Consider the following 18,206-nt stretch of genomic DNA (forward strand, 5'->3'; position numbering starts at 1 on the left):
TAAATACTACTCACCTCAACTGCAATGTAAACATTCTATGTTGCCAGTTAGTGCAGATGCCGTAACAGTCAGCTGATCTGAGACCAAGAATGCAATCCCTCTGTGAAGGCGGAGGCCCCTCCAAAGACAAGGTAACTAAATAAAGGTATCTGTGGGCAGGACTGAGATTTTCCTCAGAAAAATAATTTTTTAAAAGTTTTTAGACTCTCAGTTATATTAAAAACTAAGTATTGAACTCAAAAATGCAAAAATAAAACTTAAACTTTTAGGTAGACATATGGTGGTATTATCGGTATAGTAACTCTGAGACTGCGTGATTGAGATAAAGCAAATGAGCAGCTGTGTGGCGTGGCATCCTGATCCTAGCACCCTCGGTATCTTTAAGAGTTGGAAATCTTGGTGTGGGACGAGATAAAGATGTATGATAGAAGAAGTTAAGTAAAAACCCTGTAGTCCTAAAGGGGCACGAGGGGGCTTTTTTGGGGCCATGGAAATGCTCTATATCACACTGTAGTGGTGGCTACACATTTGCCCAAACTCATAATTCATACATTTAAAATAGGTAAACTTATTGTATGTAAATTATATCTCAATAAAGTTGATTAAAACACACACACACTCTTCTGCAGTACTGAATTTCAATGAAAAGTAGGGGTGTGAATTCATGATGAATTTTTTAATCTGGGGGAAATATACACAAATACACACACATATATTTGCTAGCTCTAAACACTGAAAAGGCCTAGGAACAAAGATCACTTTCCAACAACGAGCATCCCTACTACCCAGAGTATGGTCTCCAAACAGTGTTTTCCAATAAAAGGAACCAGGGCTCCCTGGAGAAACTCTGAAATACATAACCTCTACATTAGATAGCAAGGAAGCTACTGAAGACTACTAAAGTTGCGTCAAAAGGCCTCGAGGCCAACTTGAAGAGGCTCCCACAGGCCAAAGATAGGACAATTTGAGCATCAAAAGAATAACTTTAAAGGGGATGAATCCAGTATTTATCATACCTTTCCCATATCTCTAAGCAAACAGCAGATGAGATGTTTTTCTTTGTAGAAGTATTCTAGCTAATGAATGAAGCAGGAAGGCAGAATCAGAATATCACCATTTTGCTACCTCTAAGGAACTGACTGATCTGGGCATTGATCAGTGATTACTAGCATCCCCAAAACAGACACCACCAGACCTTACTGCCTCCTGATGGGAGAACACAACCCATGAAATAATCTAGCCACCAGAAGTTGAAAATGAAATTGATCAAGCCTCTGGATTCAACTTTCAATCTACAGGAAAGACAGAGAGGAACAGGTTAAACTACACCGTGGAGAGTTAATGAGCAAAATCCCAACAGAGGAAAATCCCACAATAAATAACCCAACTCCTTAAAAAAAAAAAGAGAGAGTGCCTATAGCACCTAAATCTATACGATGAGAAAGATTAAAAGACCTAACAACCAATTTCAATAAATTGGCCTTACTTGGATTCTGATTCAAATGAACAGTACAAAATTTTATGAAATTACTACCCAACTGAAAACTGAATGGATATTTAAGAATTGGTTTTTAAAACTTTTTATTATAAAAATTCTCAAATATATACAAAAACAGAGGCAGTACAATAAACCCCCATGTACTCATCACCAAGTTTCAACAACTCAGCGTCATCCTTGTTTTTCATCTATATTCTCTTTTTTTTTTTTTGGTGAGGAAGTTTGGCCCTGAGCTAACATCTGTTGCCAATCATCCTCTTTTGCTTGAGGAAGACTGTCCCTGAGCTAACATCTGTGCCAATCTTCCTCTATTTTTGTATGTGGGACACCGCCACAGCATGGTTTGATGGGTGGTGTATAGGTCCGCACCCAGAATCCAAACCTGTGAACCCTGGGCCATCAAAGCAGAGCACATGAACTTAATGACTACACCACTGGACTGGCCCCCCACCACTTTTTTTTAAACTGGAGTATTTTAAAGCAAGTCTCAGATATATTATTTCACTCAAAATATTTAAGTATGTGTCTCTATCAGATAAGGACTTTTTAAACAGAAAAATAAAGCCATAATACCATTCACACCCAAGGGAATTGTCAATAATTCCTTAATATCTTCTAGTATTAATTTTTTTAGGTATGATAATGGTTAACAAAAGATCCTTAACTGAAATACTTACAAACGAAGTGATAACTGTGATTTGCTTCAAAAAAGCCTGGAAGGCTGGCGCTGGGTGGGTGAGGCAGGACTGGCCATGGGTTGGTAGTTGTTGGTGCTGGGTGATTGGTACATGAGATTAATTATACTATTTGGTATATGTTTGTGTGTGAAATTCTATACAATAGCAAAAGATAATAACCAGAAAATAAAAACCTACTAAGTCAAGTCAACTAAGACAAGTTAGGCAGCCTTTCAAGATATTTTACACAAATTATCAGTTGGCATTTTTGTCAGGTTGGTAATGATTATAATGAACACAAACATAATCAGCACCTAAAAGCTCAAAGATTTCTTACAAACATATTTATTAGAATTAGACATGAAATACACTAATAATTACATTATACTATCTAACACTTAGCTTGCTTTTCAAAAATCAATTAATGTTCTAATTTTTAAAAGTTTAGTTTTAGGCTAATCTTAGATATTTGACAGTGTACATGTAGCAGACTCCATAAAGACCCCTTCCTTCCTGATAACAAAACCCACTTCAGAGAGGGTAAGACACTACTGTAGCCCCAAGGGATAAAACTGTGTTTGATCCAAATTAATCATGATATTCTTATTCCCTTGCACAGTGATTGGCCTAGGAATGACCACGTAACCCAGTTCTGATGAATGAAACGTAAAGTCTTCTGATGGGGATGTCTGAGAAAGCTTTTACTTTCATAATTAAAAAGAGAAGAGTTGCGTGGGGGGAGGGTGAAGGGGTAAAGGGGCACATATGTAAGGTGATGGATAAAAACTAGACTTTTGGTGGTGAAAACAGTGCAGTCTACACAGAAAATGAAATATAATAATGTACCTCTGAAATTTACATAATGTTATAAGCCAATATAAACCTCAATGCAATAATTTAAAAAAGAAAAAAAAAGGGAAGAGTCTTGGCTGGCTAACTGTTTTTTTTTAATTTTTTTATTTTTTAATTGCAGTAACATTGGATTATAACATTATATAGCTTTTGGATGTACATCGTAATATATTTCGAATTCTGTGTAGATTTTGGCTGGCTAACTCTTATCTGTTTAACTTCCTAACTAGAATGTGGAAGAGAAGGCTAGAAATACAGTGGCCACCTTGTGACCATGAAGCAACAAGATACAAGCCAACACAGTAAAGATGGTGGAACAGAAAGATAGCAAGAGCCTGGGTCCCTAACTATAGAGGAAACAATTATACGAGCTCTGGACAGTCTGCCCATTAGATTCCTTGTTATGAGAAAAACAAACTGCAATTTGCTTAACCCAGTATGGCAGGGTTTTTGTTTCTTGTAACTGAACATATTCCTGATACAATGGAATATATCAAGAAATATAAGTAATAAAAACTGAATCAGAAGAAGCACCACAAATGTCCACTTCATAAGTGCAAAGGGACTAAAAAAAAGGTAAGTTAATATAAGACTACCAAATTAGGAAAGAATATTTATTATACAAATATTAAAATCTATACATTCTTAGCTGATGATATATACTTGGTTAAAAAGTCTTTTACTTTGGATATATGCATCATTTCCTTCATTGTGGTGTCTCTACTTCTCAGATGTATTAATCCATTCTCCAAAGTAGCTTCAGTAATTAAAACCGTGAAGAGGATACTCATTTCATCATATCTAAGAAAAAAAGTAAACAAAATACATGAGCACAAATATCAACTGTAAATTCACCACATTACCAGCTTTAATTTCCTTAGAGTTCATGCTACATTCATGAGTCACAAAATTCAAAGGCAGGGCTTAAGGGCTGAACCAAAAAACACCTTTTTCAAGTTTCTTAATTGTATTCAAAGTAAAACTTCAGAAAGTTTCTGACATTGTAATAGCTGAAAAGTCATAAAAGAAAATAAAATCTGAGAAATAAACACTGGTATCTCAGCCTGTCATTTGGGATGATGTTATGGATGAACTTAACAACCTCGGCCTGTTGGTACTCGGATACAATAAAAAAAAATTATTTTAGACTCAAGTCTTTTGTCATACTACTATAATAAAGATCCAGTGTACAACAACTTACATCCAAAATCATGCTTAACATATAACTTAGTATGCTAACGTATACAGTTATCCCTCAGTATCTGCTGAGGATTGGTTCCAGGAAACCTCCGTTCCCATGGATACCAGAATATGCTGATGCTCCAGTCTCTTACAAAAGTGGAGTGGTATCTGCATATAACCTACGCACACCCTCCCATATACTTTAAATCATCTCTTGATTACTTATAATACCTAATACATATAAATGCTATTGAATAGTTGTTAAACTGTATTGTTGAGGGGATAAGGACAAGAAAAAAAGTCTGTACGTGTTCACTACAGATACAACCATCATAGGCCTTTTGCTCCATGCTTGGTTGAATCATGGATGTGGAACTGGGCATGTGGAGGGCCAACTGTAGTTTCTAGTTCAGCAATAACTGAGTACCCACACTGGCCTTCTTGCTGCTTACCCAGTCACACTATCTCATTAACGTTTCTTTTCTTTGTAGGACTCCATCGAAATGATCTTATTTATCTATTTACTTGTTTTCATCTATTTTGTCCCACTAGGATATAAGCTTTATAAGAACAGGAAACTTTTCTGTCTTGTTCACTGCTTTATCAAAGTACATATAACACAGCAGGCACTTAATAAATACTTGGATAAAAATCTCCCGGGACAATAAAGCCTTTACCATATAAAGAATGACTGTAACTCGATAATGTCCACACAACTCCAAGGTTAAGATTTTAGAACCCGAGAGGACTGGGAAGTCCAAGTACCACCCCTTCGTTTTATATATGATGAAAGCATTAGTTGCTTTATTGATAGAAACCTACTTTTCCTCATACATCATCTGAAAGGTGTATTTTAGTTACTAGAGAACCGAGGACCAAAACACAAAGCTTCACAACTTTTCACCCAAAAGATATATATTCAACACAAAAAGCTAAAAGAATAACAAAGTAAACTCAAAGGAGGGAAGAATGAAGTACTTTACTAAAAAAGAGAAGTTAGTGAAATAGCAGGGGTAGGATTAGAGACAGGGAGGTCAATTAGGAGATTACTTCACTAATCCAGCCAAGAGACAGTGGTGACCTTAACTTGGGTATTGGCGTGAAGATGGAGAGAGAGGGATCTGAGATACATGTAGGAGGCAGGATGACAAACAGTTAGTGATTGACTGGATGTGAAGAGTAAGGAGACAGAGGAGTCAAGGACAATATCCAGGTTTCAGCCTTGAGCGATCCGGTGAAGGGAGGTGCAGATCACTGAGAAGACTAGTTCTCTGTCCTCTTGGATGGAATTATCTTCCACTCAGCCTCAGAATGAACCACGAGGCCAGCAAGGAAAAGGTACTCCACTCAGATTCCCTCAGTCCTGATTCAACAAATGCATCCAATACACATAAGTCCAACTCTCATAAATTGATAAACTCAGGTATATACACTTCATGATGTTAAGTCTTAACGTTGCACATAGTATGCGCTCAAATATACCTGATAAATATCGTTCCCTGCTGTAGCAATTAACTAAGGGCACGTGGTTCTGTAAAATGGGGGGAAAATTAGGAATAATTTTTAATTATATTATATATACATTTAGAAGAGAGTTGTTACTCATAAAGAAACATCATATGATCAAAAACTCTGAATAAAGACAGTTTTTAGTGGCAAAGAAGATAATTCTTACTTTGAATAAAGTTGTTCCAATGAGGACTGCACAGTTTCCAAATAACCAGGCCACACAGAAATTCCACTTTCTAGTAATTCATTAAATAGCCCTTGACAAACCTAGGGAAAAAATACAAAAACTTCAAATACGAAAGAAAAGTAGCCAGAGTGATACCCTATTTTTGGGGACCATAAATCACCTTTTTCAATCTTTACAATGGACATAAATTCCTTTAATTATGTGATATAATTTATATATTGTATACTTATAAATTATATAATTCCTCTGAAAATGAAGAAATTAAGCACCGCAAAGCTGAATACTAAATACAAATCTTCTGAGAGAAACTTTTATACCAAATATAAGAATTATCATCTAAAACACAAATTAAACCAAACAGATTTTATCAGAGAAAAATAGAAATCTAAAAGGCTGTGTTAACTCTAAACTCATCTGAGAGTTGAGAACTGAGCCCCAGGGTTATACTCCCATCAGGAAGAGAAGGAAAAGCCAGTTCAGGAAACTAAGGGGAAGTAGCCAGAAGAGTATGAGGAATACCAAGAGAGTGGTATTCCTGAAGCCAACTGAAGAAAACCCTTCAAGAAGAGAATGAGTGATTTGATTGATGTGTTTCAGTGGAATGCTGGAGACAAAAGTCTGACTGGAAATACAGAAGTAATAATGAGTAAATGACTTAGCAGACTTTACTGTTTTCTTAACAAGCAATGGTGAAGCAAAACAAAGCAAAATTGAAAACAGCCTTAACATTTGAGAACTAAAGCTCCACAGGATTTCTTTCATCCCACACTGCTGGCGTAGGATGTTTAGCAGCATCCCTGGCCTCCACTAGATGCCTGTGGCACCCTCCCCCACCTTGTGGCAACCAGAACCGGTCTCCAGACAATACCAAACGCCCTCACGGGGCTTGGGGGTGGGGGTGTGCCTGAGCTAGAGCACTGTTTCTCAAACTTCAGCTAGCATGAGAATCACCTGGAAGGCTTGTCAAAGCACAGATTGCTCCGCCTCACTCCCAGAGCTTCTGATTCAGCAGGTCTGGGGTGGGGACCAAGAATGTGCATTCCTAACAGGTTCCCAAGGAACAACCACAGTGAAGCAAATGGGTGTTAAGGTACTCGGTATTTTGGGGATAGATGAGAATATAAATACTAATAAATCTAAGAAATTAATAAGGAAAAATAAATATGAGTTTTAATAAGTTAGTGGTTGCCAGCAGAAAATTTGCTCTTTCTAATGGAAGGTAGAACAGGAGAGAAAAAGCTCCAAGCATGATTAAGCACTGAAAACATGGGGAAAGGAGAACCCTCACCATGGGTGAGAGGACAGATAGGCATAGCGCGTCTGGAGGGCAATCTAGCTGATATTGCGAAACTAAGGATACAGATTCATTTTAACCAAAAATCCCATCGCTGTGTATTTAATCCACAAAAACTCTAGTATAGCCCAAAAGTTACACGCGTAAGTATTCTCTCTGTCACACTGCTGAGGCAAAAAGTTAAAAACAGAATAAGATACATAACACACTATCTTTTTGGTAAATTAAAGACACTCAAGGCACAAAATACTATACTCTTTTAAGTAAACAAAAACAAAAAAAGGCCCACAATTGTAATCACAAAAATCTAGAGGGCAGAATTCTTTGTTCTTCAAGCAAAAAACTGTAGGAACTGGCTACCTACCAGGGTGTTGGGTGGCCTGCCACAACCTGCAGGTGGGGGAAGGGGAATGTGGAAATTAAGCCATTATCTTCCCTTTCCCTTTCTCTGAGCTATCCTTACCTTCCCAGACATGTGCACAGGAGTCTGGGCAGAAAGCCAAGACTCTCACTCTTTACATCTTTCCAGTGTCCTCACTCAGGTCCTGGATGGGTCTGAGCCACCCAGACAAAAATGACTGCTGGAGAGGAACGAGAACCACCCTCCTGGCTTTTCTCAAGAGTAATTCAACCAGATAGATTAGAAAAATCGAAATAAGATTACAGATCTAGGGGGTGGCCCCGTGGCCGAGTGGTTAAGTTCGTGCGCTCTGCTGCAGGCGGCCCAGTGTTTCTTTGGTTCAAATCCTGGGCGCGGACATGGCACTACTCATCAAACTACGCTGAGGCAGCGTCCCACATGCCACAACTAGAAGGACCCATAACGAAGAATATGCAACTATGTGCTGGGGGTCTTTGGGGAGAAAAAGGAAAAAATAAAATCTTAAAAAAAAAAAAGATTACAGATCTAGAGCCTGTGCTTATACCAATAAGGATCAAAAGCATTAAGTTAAAAAGAGAAGGAGGAAAGAAATAATTTACTAGACATCTGTACGAAAATTTTGATTACCAAAACTATGCATACTCACTTAAAAAATGCAACCATGACTGGGCATGATGTTAACAGCAAAATCCACCGAACTGTATTCAGCTTCCTTAATACACTGTACTTCAAATTATCTATAACTAACCATAGTATTTATCCACCATTCCTTATTTAATTAAAAATTTTTAAAAAGCAGATGAATCAAAATAAAACTTTAAGTGGCAAGCTACTCATTTACTTGGAATAATGGTTATAATTAAAATCATGACATTAAACTCATTTAACCCACCTGTCTTAATTCCACTGTTGGGCCTCTTCCCACATCCAAAGCAACCTTAATAGGGGCTAAACAGGGGTGAAGTTTAAGTACCTAAGGCAATTTAAAGAGAGGGGAAAAAGGACAGCACATCTTGTTTAAATATAATACAAGCACAAACAAACATGGAGCTTCATAAAGTTAAAACTTTCTGTGTGAAAATGGAAGCCAGCTGAGGCCACAAAAAAATCATGTAATGATGTATCCAGCTGCTTCCGGATTTCTCCACTTAGATGTTCTGCAGAAGTAAGTTCACTTGATACTCTGCCGTTTTCTGACAACTCCATTTTCCCTCAAACTGTCCCCTTCTGGCATCGCTGCCTTCCCTACCCAGCCTGGGCCATGTGGCTTATCATTTGGACCTTCTCTCGCCCAAACCCACCACTCTTCTCATTCAGTCATCCATTTAACAAACATCTGAACGGCTCATTGGTGCCAGAAACAGCTGTAGGTGCTGGGGACAAAAATCTCTGTCCCTCACGATGGAGAGAAACAGCTAATAAACAAAATAAATAATAGTGCTAAAAAAGGGGAGATGATAGCAACTGCTGGCCAAGAGGTGGGGTAGGGGAGGGCTGTTTGCAATTTTAAATAAGGTGGTAAGAGAAAGTGTCTTCTCTGAGGTGACATTTGAGCAAAGACTTGAAAGGTGGTTGGGGAACAAGACCTGTGGATACTGGAGGAAGAGCACTCCAGACAAAGGGGAGAACAAATGACAAGACTCTGAGCTGGGAGCACGCCTGGCATGACCTAGAAACAACAAGGAGGTCCGTGCTGTTAGGGCAGCTTGAGTGAGGTAGAGAGCAGCAGGTCAAAAAGGAAAAGGTTCTATACACCATTTTAGGGGCTTTGGCTTTTCCTTTGAGTGAGAAGAGGACCTTCCTGGAGTGTTTCGAGCAGAGGCACAAAGTAACATGTACCTTTTAAAAGAGCCGCTCAGCAGGGGGATAAGGGGATGATGGTGGCTTAGACCAGAGTGGAAGCAGTGGAGGTGGTAAAAGATGGTCAGATTCAGGATATGTTTTGAAGGCAGAGCCAAACAGGTTTTGCTGATTGTTTGAATGTGGGGTATAAGAGAAAGAAAGAAAGGATCCCCCTTGTTTGCTTGCTATATACATCCTATAAATCCCAACCCCCAGAACAATTCTATAATCTAACTTTCTCTACGGCCATATCAGGCTCCATGAACACTGCCTAATAAATCACTTAACAATGCAGAGTGTCGCTGAAAGCTCACAGTTGCCAATCCCAGCTGAGCACCCAACATGTTAAAACTTTTGATGCGGGCAGCTCCCTTTCACATTCAAGAGGAATCTGACTCTTCTAAACTCTTGCAACTTAAAACCCTACTCCTCCACATTTTAAGCTAATAATCTTGCCTCCTAATTCCCTAGAAATTAAAATAGAGTATGAGTAAAACTTAACCAGCCCCAGTAGCCTATTTATCTCTTTCTTCCCTACTGTTTCAAATAATTCCCTTTCAAGACCAATCCCTCCAACTTGTATTCTTGATCCTGTCTTGATTCCCTCCTGTTTTCTCCAAAATCTTGCTCTATTAGTCATTTATCTTCTCTCCCATAACTTCAATCCTTCGTCTCTCTTGATTTTGAGCCTATAAAAATGCTCAAGCTGCATGTCCTAAAGCCTTTCCATTGACTCAGGCCCCTATCTAGTCCCTGTGATTCAGTGATCAGCCACTTGGGGGCAGACCAGAAGCAGACAAGACTTGCTGATCTGTCTGTCTTAACTCCTACTTAACATTCAGCTTCTGATACAGATGGAAGCCATCAATGGAAAGGCTCAGGGGCTAAGAATCAGAGACAGCTGTCTGGCTGCCCATGATCAAACAGAAATGCCTTTGGGATTACCCAATAGGGATGCCTGGTTCGTTGCGTGAGATTCCACTTATTATTCCTGTTGCCAGATTCTAGAAAAACTGAAAAATACCTAAATGACTTGCACTAAAATAAGTTTATTATTCAGAGTTTATGTTATAAAACAAGCACACTAGTACAAAAAAAGGGGGATAAAAACATATTTAAGTTTCCCAAGTCTATCTCTGAAATATCAAAAGCACCTTTCTATGAAGATTTTTCTTTCTTGTAAAGGAGTTCTCTGTTAGCTGGAAAGAATCGTAGAGGTAAGCCAACATGCCTCGGTCTAGATCTCCATTTATAGATAAAACAGAAGGAACCACACTTTTTCGTCCATCTCGGCCCTTCACAGAAAAGCAAAGCAAAAATAAAGTATCATTTAGCAGAACTCTCTCTTAAAATTACATATTTTAGACTTGTAGAATCAGAATACAAACTGATCAATAAATCTAGAATGAATGATAAAATTAATTTAACAAATCACCACTGATTTGGGCAAGAATCATCAATGGATGCTGCAACCAGTAGATCAAAATTTGGTGAGAAACAGGTTATTTATATAAAGTATCTACCCATAAAAGACTTACTCATTAGAAAATACCTATCAATTTTACATTGGAGAAACCTGGTGGAAACCTTAGCCAAGAGATAAAAGTTAACATCACCAAAAACAAATTGTTGTCATTGCCTCCTGATATGATGCACCGAGAAGCGGGCAGTACCCTTTCTGTGGCATTCCTAACAAAAATACATGGGGAAAGATGGGAGAAACTCAAACCAAGAGACATTCTACAAAGTAACTGGCCTGTACTCTTAAAAAATGTCAAGATCAAGAAAGATAGAAAAGATAAAGGGAATTATTCATTTGAAAGAGACTAAGGATACATAAGTACACGAAATACATGACCCCAGGTTGGATCCTGGACCCACAGAGGGCATACTGGAATAACTGCTTACATTTGAAGGGTTCTGTGGATTGGATGGTAGTAGTAGATTACTGTTATTTTCCTGATTTTGATGGTTGCATTGTGGTTATGTAGGTGAGTGTCCTTGCACTTGAGAAATACATACTGAAGGAGTAACAGGTCATGGGGCACCATGTCTGCAGCTTATTCTCAAATAGTTCAGAAATAATCACAGTTAGAGAATCTGGGTAAAGGATACATAGGAGCTCAAGGTAAAACATACGTATAATTGAGACCCATTTCCAGGATACATGTGCAAAAGTTCATGATCTCCTAAATTCCAGAGGGTTTCTATTGGCTCCTTTCCCCAGGGAAAATTGTAATAAAGTTTGTTTCCTTTTCGTCCCTCTTCATCCTGACAATCGCTGCTGCTGAAGTTAGATGGACTCATGGCAAACTGGAAAAGAAAGTTTAAGTTTGTCTTACTAACTTATTAAAATAAATGTTAAAAAGTTGCCTGAGACTTTTTATCCAGCAACTGAACAAAACTGATCACGTCTCAAATAAAAATTAAGTGTAATTAAATATGAGGGAATGTACTGCTAAAAATGCTGTTTTTTAGTCTGAAAGAACTACAGAGAACAACTGTTGATGCTATCTAGCCTTTCTGTGGTCAATTAGTAAGAGGCGAAGGGAACCATGAACTAAGTGGGATAAAGAAGAAAGCATCATATACTCACCATTCTTATCCTTCTGTGAAGAGCTTAATTATTTGTGATTATTCCATTTAGTTTAGGTGGGTGGGTGGGGATTTTAAGAGTTGGAGAAAAATAAGACAAGGGTGAGACAAAAAATGCTTTCTTCAACTCTTTTCTCTTCAGCATATACTAAAACTTGATTGGAAATTACAGAACTATTTTCACTAACATGAAGAGTTCATGGAGGTAGGAAGCAAAAGTTAGAGCCGTGACAGTGAGCAAGAGTCGAACTCAGTACCAGTCAGGAATGCCAGGTGAGGGACTTGAACTTGATCTCGAATGTAAAGGCTTATGAACAAAAGCTTCTGAGCAAAAGAGAGAGAGCAATGAATGTCTTAACCAACGTAACTTTGTTATATGGAAAAACAAAAATCACTGCAGAGAGGTTATTTGTATTTGTTGATTTATTATAGCTGTCTTATAAATATAACATAGCTACATCAAATAAAATTTCATTTATTATAGAGAAGTATTACCTCTGACAAACTAAGACAATTTACTTATTAAAGATTAAATTAGGGGGGCCGGCCCTGTGACCGAGTGGTTAAATTCACGTGCTCTGCTTCAACGGCCCAGGGTTTCGCCAGTTCGGATCCTGGGCAGGGACATGGCACCGCTCATCAGGCCATGCTGAGGCGGCATCCCACATGCCACAACTAGAAGGACCCACAAATAAAAATATACAACTATGTACCAGGGGACTTTGGGGAGAAAAAGGAAAAAGAAAATCTTAAAAAAAAAAAAAAAAAGATTAAATTAGGATAATTATTGTAGTACCTTTCTCCACCATAGGAGTCGATGACGTAGCCAGAAATCAAGCCATTGGCTTGCAGTTCTTGCTGAAGTGAACCATACTAGTGAAGCTTCAGTCTTCTCACCAATTCTTTGGATACCAGAAATATCAGATAATTACTTATTTGAAAATTATATAATCTATCCCAAAGTGAAAATGACTGGTTCTTGACTATTTAAATACAAGGCCAAGTTTATTTGCCACTTTTAGTACCTTTTAACACCATCAGGTGTCTGCTTAGTATCAGAAACAGGATGAAAACACACTCCAATCTGAGCAAGGCCATAAGGTAACCTCTTGTTTACCAGATCCAGGCAATTAACATAGTGCTCCAAGGCACCTGTCAAAAGATAGACCAATCATCCTATAAATCTGTTCTATAAACCCACATCATTTTGGTCAATTAATAGACAAATTAATAACACAATAATGCTAACAGAGCAGTACAACAGCATGGAACTACTAAGGCAGATCTTAATTGATTACAACTTAATTTTAGGTAGTTTCTCCCCAACATTTTAGTTTGAAGATTTTTAAATCTACAAGAAAGCTGAAATAGGACAATAAACACCTGTAAACCCTTCACCTACATTCACCAATTGTCAACATTTTGCCACATTTGTTTTCTTTTTCTTGTTCACTTCAAATATTTCAGCACGAATCTGCTAAAATTAAAAATATTCTGTATATTATTACACCATAAAATTAATCATAATTATATTAATCATAAAAATAATCATAATCATAATTTCATCTAACATATGGTTGATATTGTTTACTCCAGCTGTCACCCAAAATGTCATTTATTGCTGTTCTCTTTCTCCCTAATTAAGGTTCATGCACTGCATTTTGATTAGGTCTCTTTAATCTCTTTGAATCTAGAACATTTCCCAATTCCTCCCCTCTCTAACTTTGCTTTTAATGACATGGACTTTTTACTTGAATCCAGTCTAATCATAGATTATCTCACACTAGAGATTTGTCTGATTGTTTCCTTATGATTTAATTTGGGTTATTTTTAGCAGGAATAAATACTACACAGTTGATGTGCATGTCTTACTGCATCCTAACAGGAGGAACATAATATCAGATTATCCCACTACTAACGAAACCAAATTTGACTACCTGGTTAATGTAGCGAATATCCATTCCCCAATAATCTTATACCCAATATTTTAGAATCCATTTATGATCCTTGCTTGAATCAATTATAATACTGGGGATTGCAAAATCATAAAATAGTTATTTTTCTAATTTACCTTTCCTTTTACATTTATTGCATAGCTTCTGTAAAAATATAAATGTTCTCCACCTCCTCCCTTCACCAGCAGCCTCAATTACTTATTTTTTAAATTAACACTATGGATTAATTTTATTTAATATGTTATAATCCATTACCATCGATATTTATTTTAATGTTCAATTTGTCCCAAATTTAGCCAGTGGGAGTCTCCTGCAAGCCAGTATCTGTGTCCTTTTGACATGAACCCACGAGTTTTCAAGTAATTCTTTGCTTTCTAGCACCATAAACTGTCCCAAACTCACCTTGTACTTTCCCCACCCCAGACCTGGAATCAGCCATTTCTCCAAGCACTGGTTCACTCTAGAAACCAAATTCTGGGTACTAGGTGTACTCATTGCTATTGAGTGCAATTGCTTCCAGGCCCTTTCAATGAAGAAAGTTAGGAAATAGATATTTTTAAAAATCATGAGGTCATATTGATACTGTCAATTCAAATGCAACATTACAAAGATTATGCTTGCCTTCTTTTATATTTCTATCTCTTTTACAGTGAAAATCATGGTGCCTAATAACATTAATCTATCCATCTATTTGCTTTATCCTATAATGCATACCAAATAGCTTCAGAATTATAATTCCAACATTTCTACCTAGAATAAATCTAAGTTCAAGGGGTTTTTTGTAGTTCTTTATGCACTTAGATTATATCCCACTAAATGACAGCACTGTGTTCAAAAGTTGCTTGATTTGAGATTTCCACTTCTGGTAAGAGAACACTAGCTTGTTGATAACAATAAAAGCTGGTCAAGAAACATTAAAAAAAAAAAATCTGTTTAAAGACATAGTAGAGGGGCCAGCCCCGAGGCCGAGTGGTTGAGTTCGGTGCTCTGCTTCGGTGGCCCAGGGTTTCGCGGGTTTGGATCCTGGGCATGGACATGGCACCGCTCATCAAGCCATGCTGAGGCAGTGTCCCACATGCCCCAACTAGAAGGACCCACTATTAGAATACACAACTATGTACTGGGGGGATTTGGGGAGAAGAGGGAAAAAATATTTTTTTTAATTAAAAATAAATAAAAGTAAAATATAAAGACATAGGAGAGCTATCAAGGCAGCAAGGATTTGAGGGTCCAAGATTTGGAGAAAAGGGAAGTGCAGAGAGGAGAACCCAACATTTAGTCTGCTTTTCCAATTCTCATGCAGCAGAGCTGAGAAGCTGAAGTGTTGAGTAGAGATTCCTGACATGTTATGAGACTGAGAAGTACAAAAATTGTAGCTCGTAGGGGGCCAGCCTGGTGTGGTAGGGGTTAATTCATGTGCTTCTCTTCAGAGGCCTGGGTGCACAGGTTTGGACGCCAGGCTGGACCTAGCGCTGCTCATTAAGCCACGCTCTAGTGACATCCCACAGAAAATAGAGGAAGATTGGCACAGACGTTAGCTCAGCAACAATCTTCCTCACAAAAAAAACAAACAAAAAATTGTTGTTCCTAGCTCATGAAGGAGGAGGAGCCCTGGTAAACACTCCAGTCTTTCACAAGGGACACTCAAAGGACTACACTCTCGGAGTAGAGGTGAAAAGACTGAATGCAGCCCAGCCCCTAATAAACTTAATCCCAGACTGTATTAAGAAGACATGCTCCCACTCGAGCTGCCTATCAAAACGCCACCTAAAGCATCAATTTATCTCTACAATTTACACACAAATTACCTAGAATATCAAGAGAAAAGTCCAAATGACCAAAAGCCCGGAGGAAAACAGATACTAGAAACGGATATCTCTGGGTTTCTACACATAGACTTTAAAATGTGATTAATGTGTCAAGAAAGTTGCCAAGATGGGGAAAAGGTCCAACATACGTGTAATTAGTCACAGAAGGACAGAAGAAAAACAATGGGCACTTACAATGTTTGGAGACATAATGACCGAGACTTTTAAAAAACTATTGATAAGCAGCGGTTACCACAATCGTTCAGACATGGAAGAAAGCAAGCAAGGGCACTGGGCGTAGAAAGAAGTGGCAAACTGGTAACTCTAAGCTAAACCCTAGACAACCAAAGGATTTGGCAAATAAGTGGCTTTAGTCTCCTGAGGGCAAGAAAATGTCTGGGACATCAACAGACGCTTTGATGAATGGACATCTAAGAGAGCTTAAATTTCATTTTCAAATAGGGAAGAAAAGATTGATTTGGTTTGGGACATGGTAATGAGCAGTGACTTAACTCCCCCAAAGTAAGGCCACTATGGAATAATTAAAGCGGTATAAATCAAAATTGTCACCTTTATTCACGAGTTTTCGTTTGCTTTATTAAGGAAATCTTTAGAAGGTTACAACACGGGTACTAATTTTCAGAGAACCATGGACACTGGTTATTTTAAATTACTTTACAGTACTACTTAGTGAAAAACGGCAAAGATAGCATTTTGCAAGAATCAGACACTGTGGCAGCCAAGTCTGTCCTATAAAGAACCTTAATTGTTTTTTCAGAATCTCTGCAATCATGTTCTATTTGACATTAAAGGCAAATGGTGCCCTATAAATTCCTGTGTACTCACTCAAGAATCACTTAAAAAGCTTGATTAATCCTATTATTTTGCCGACTCAAAAATTACCTAAAGGGGTCTTCAAACAACAGACTGTACATCAGTTTTCAGTAACAAAACGGGGGGGGGAGGGTATTTTCTTTTTGCTCTAGAAAAATGAGCTCTTGATTGGTCTGTTGTGTGTAAAATAGCAGAATAACTGTGGAATATTTATAAACATCTCAGTAACGACAGACAAATAAGTCAAACACATGATTTAATTTAGGTCCTAACTCTACAGGGGCTCAGTTGAACTCTAAAATTCCAGCCCCGTGAAACTGAGAGCGTTATCAGGTCCTTCGGCCAGACTCTGAAGGAACAGTAACGATTCCGTGGACCAGTTTCCTCCAGGGTAGACGCATGTAAATACACCCAAATACTTCAAAAAGACGAGAACCACATAACTTCCTTCCCACGTGAATAAAGGGCCAGTTGCAATTCGCGAAAAGGAGCGAGACTGCTTTTCCACCCCGACACCTATTTTGAAGCATGAAATCGTGAAGCATACCGTGAAGAAGGCTCTCCCGTAGCTTCCCAGAAGTTTTTAGTAAGTTCTCAAGAAATGCTACTAGCTGTTCCTTACTCATCTCTTTGTCTTGCAAGATTTCGCGTAGCGTTTCTGCAGAAACTAACCTGAAGGCACTGTCCCTGGGCAGCGCAGGGCCTGGTTCATGGTGCAGGGCGTCCACCGGGAAGACCTGCTCCCTGAACGCTACCACCGAGGACCACCATTCCGCCGCCAGGTTCTTCCGCAACTCTATGCCCAAGGGACCAAAGCCGGGGTGGCACCCGCTCAGAAGAGACTCTCGGCTAAGCTGCCGCTCGGTGCCACTGAGGAAATATCTTCTCTGACACATCTCCACCAGCGCCTCGCTGCCCCCGCTACCGGACTCCGGGGCTTCTCTCGGCTCGCTCCCCCGGGGCAGCTCCTCGTGCGAACTCAGGGGCCCTCCGAGAGAGCTACTCCCTTCTGTCAGCCGCTCCGCCTGGCCTCCATCTACTCGACCCCCAAACCCAGACAACAGGACCCTGCAGACCTTGCGGCCGGCCCTGACAGCTGCACCAGAGCGCATCGCCTCGGGATTTAAGGGGCACTCTCCTGCTAGCCGGCTGATCTCAACTAACCGCCACAACGCTAAGAGCCGGAGCGCCAACTGCGCAGGCGCGACGGAAGTGCGTGTGCGCACGACCCACCCACGGAAGCGCGTCCCTGTTCCTGCCGCGGCCGCCGCGCACCTCCCCCTCTCGACATGGCGGCCGCCGGCCTCGTGCCCCTTCTCGCCTCAATCAAGCCCGATACCCTCTAATTGGCTGTTCTTTTTATCTGACCTCATCGGCCCGGATGGCATTCCTACCTACTTTTCACCATCGTGCTACAGCCACTGTTGAGTCAGCTTTACTTTCCTTAGCAGTTTTCTTTGCAAATCGGACATAAAACTACTTCGGTGTTCCCCAAATCATCATCTAAAGACCCCTTTTCTCAATCTTAAAAACGGTCACGAAAATAAACTTTGGTTCCCATTTTTAGTCCCTCTGTGGTGGCTTAGAGACC

At 39.2% G+C, this 18,206-nt stretch overlaps 1 protein-coding gene across 1 annotated transcript; it reads right to left on the minus strand.

The window, feature by feature from the left end:
- Nucleotides 1-1,564: 1,564 nt before the first annotated feature.
- Nucleotides 1,565-17,931, minus strand: POLG2 (DNA polymerase gamma 2, accessory subunit). Its single transcript, XM_014847997.3, has 8 exons — nucleotides 17,163-17,931; nucleotides 13,044-13,170; nucleotides 12,815-12,920; nucleotides 11,563-11,736; nucleotides 10,578-10,718; nucleotides 8,474-8,554; nucleotides 5,885-5,985; nucleotides 1,565-3,828 (listed from the first exon to the last, which is right to left on the minus strand). Exons 1-8 carry the CDS (start codon nucleotides 17,725-17,727, stop codon nucleotides 3,663-3,665), a joined length of 1,461 nt encoding a protein of 486 aa, XP_014703483.3. The 5' UTR covers nucleotides 17,728-17,931; the 3' UTR covers nucleotides 1,565-3,662.
- Nucleotides 17,932-18,206: the final 275 nt, after the last annotated feature.

Source organism: Equus asinus, chromosome 13 (genome assembly GCF_041296235.1).
Source record: "Equus asinus isolate D_3611 breed Donkey chromosome 13, EquAss-T2T_v2, whole genome shotgun sequence".
NCBI classification, from domain to species: Eukaryota; Metazoa; Chordata; class Mammalia; order Perissodactyla; family Equidae; genus Equus; species Equus asinus.

What these genes read in the sequence shown, in the direction of transcription:
- POLG2 (XM_014847997.3), bottom strand. Translation starts at nt 17,727, where the DNA reads ATGCGCTCTGGTGCAGCTGTCAGGGCCGGCCGCAAGGTCTGCAGGGTC. An exon ending in ACACCTGATGGTGTTAAAAG is followed by an intron (nt 12,921 to 13,043) that starts GTACTAAAAGTG and finishes TGGTATCCAAAG; the next exon opens with AATTGGTGAGAAGACTGAAG. An exon ending in TTGGAACAACTTTATTCAAA is followed by an intron (nt 3,829 to 5,884) that starts GTAAGAATTATC and finishes TTTTTTTCTTAG; the next exon opens with ATATGATGAAATGAGTATCC.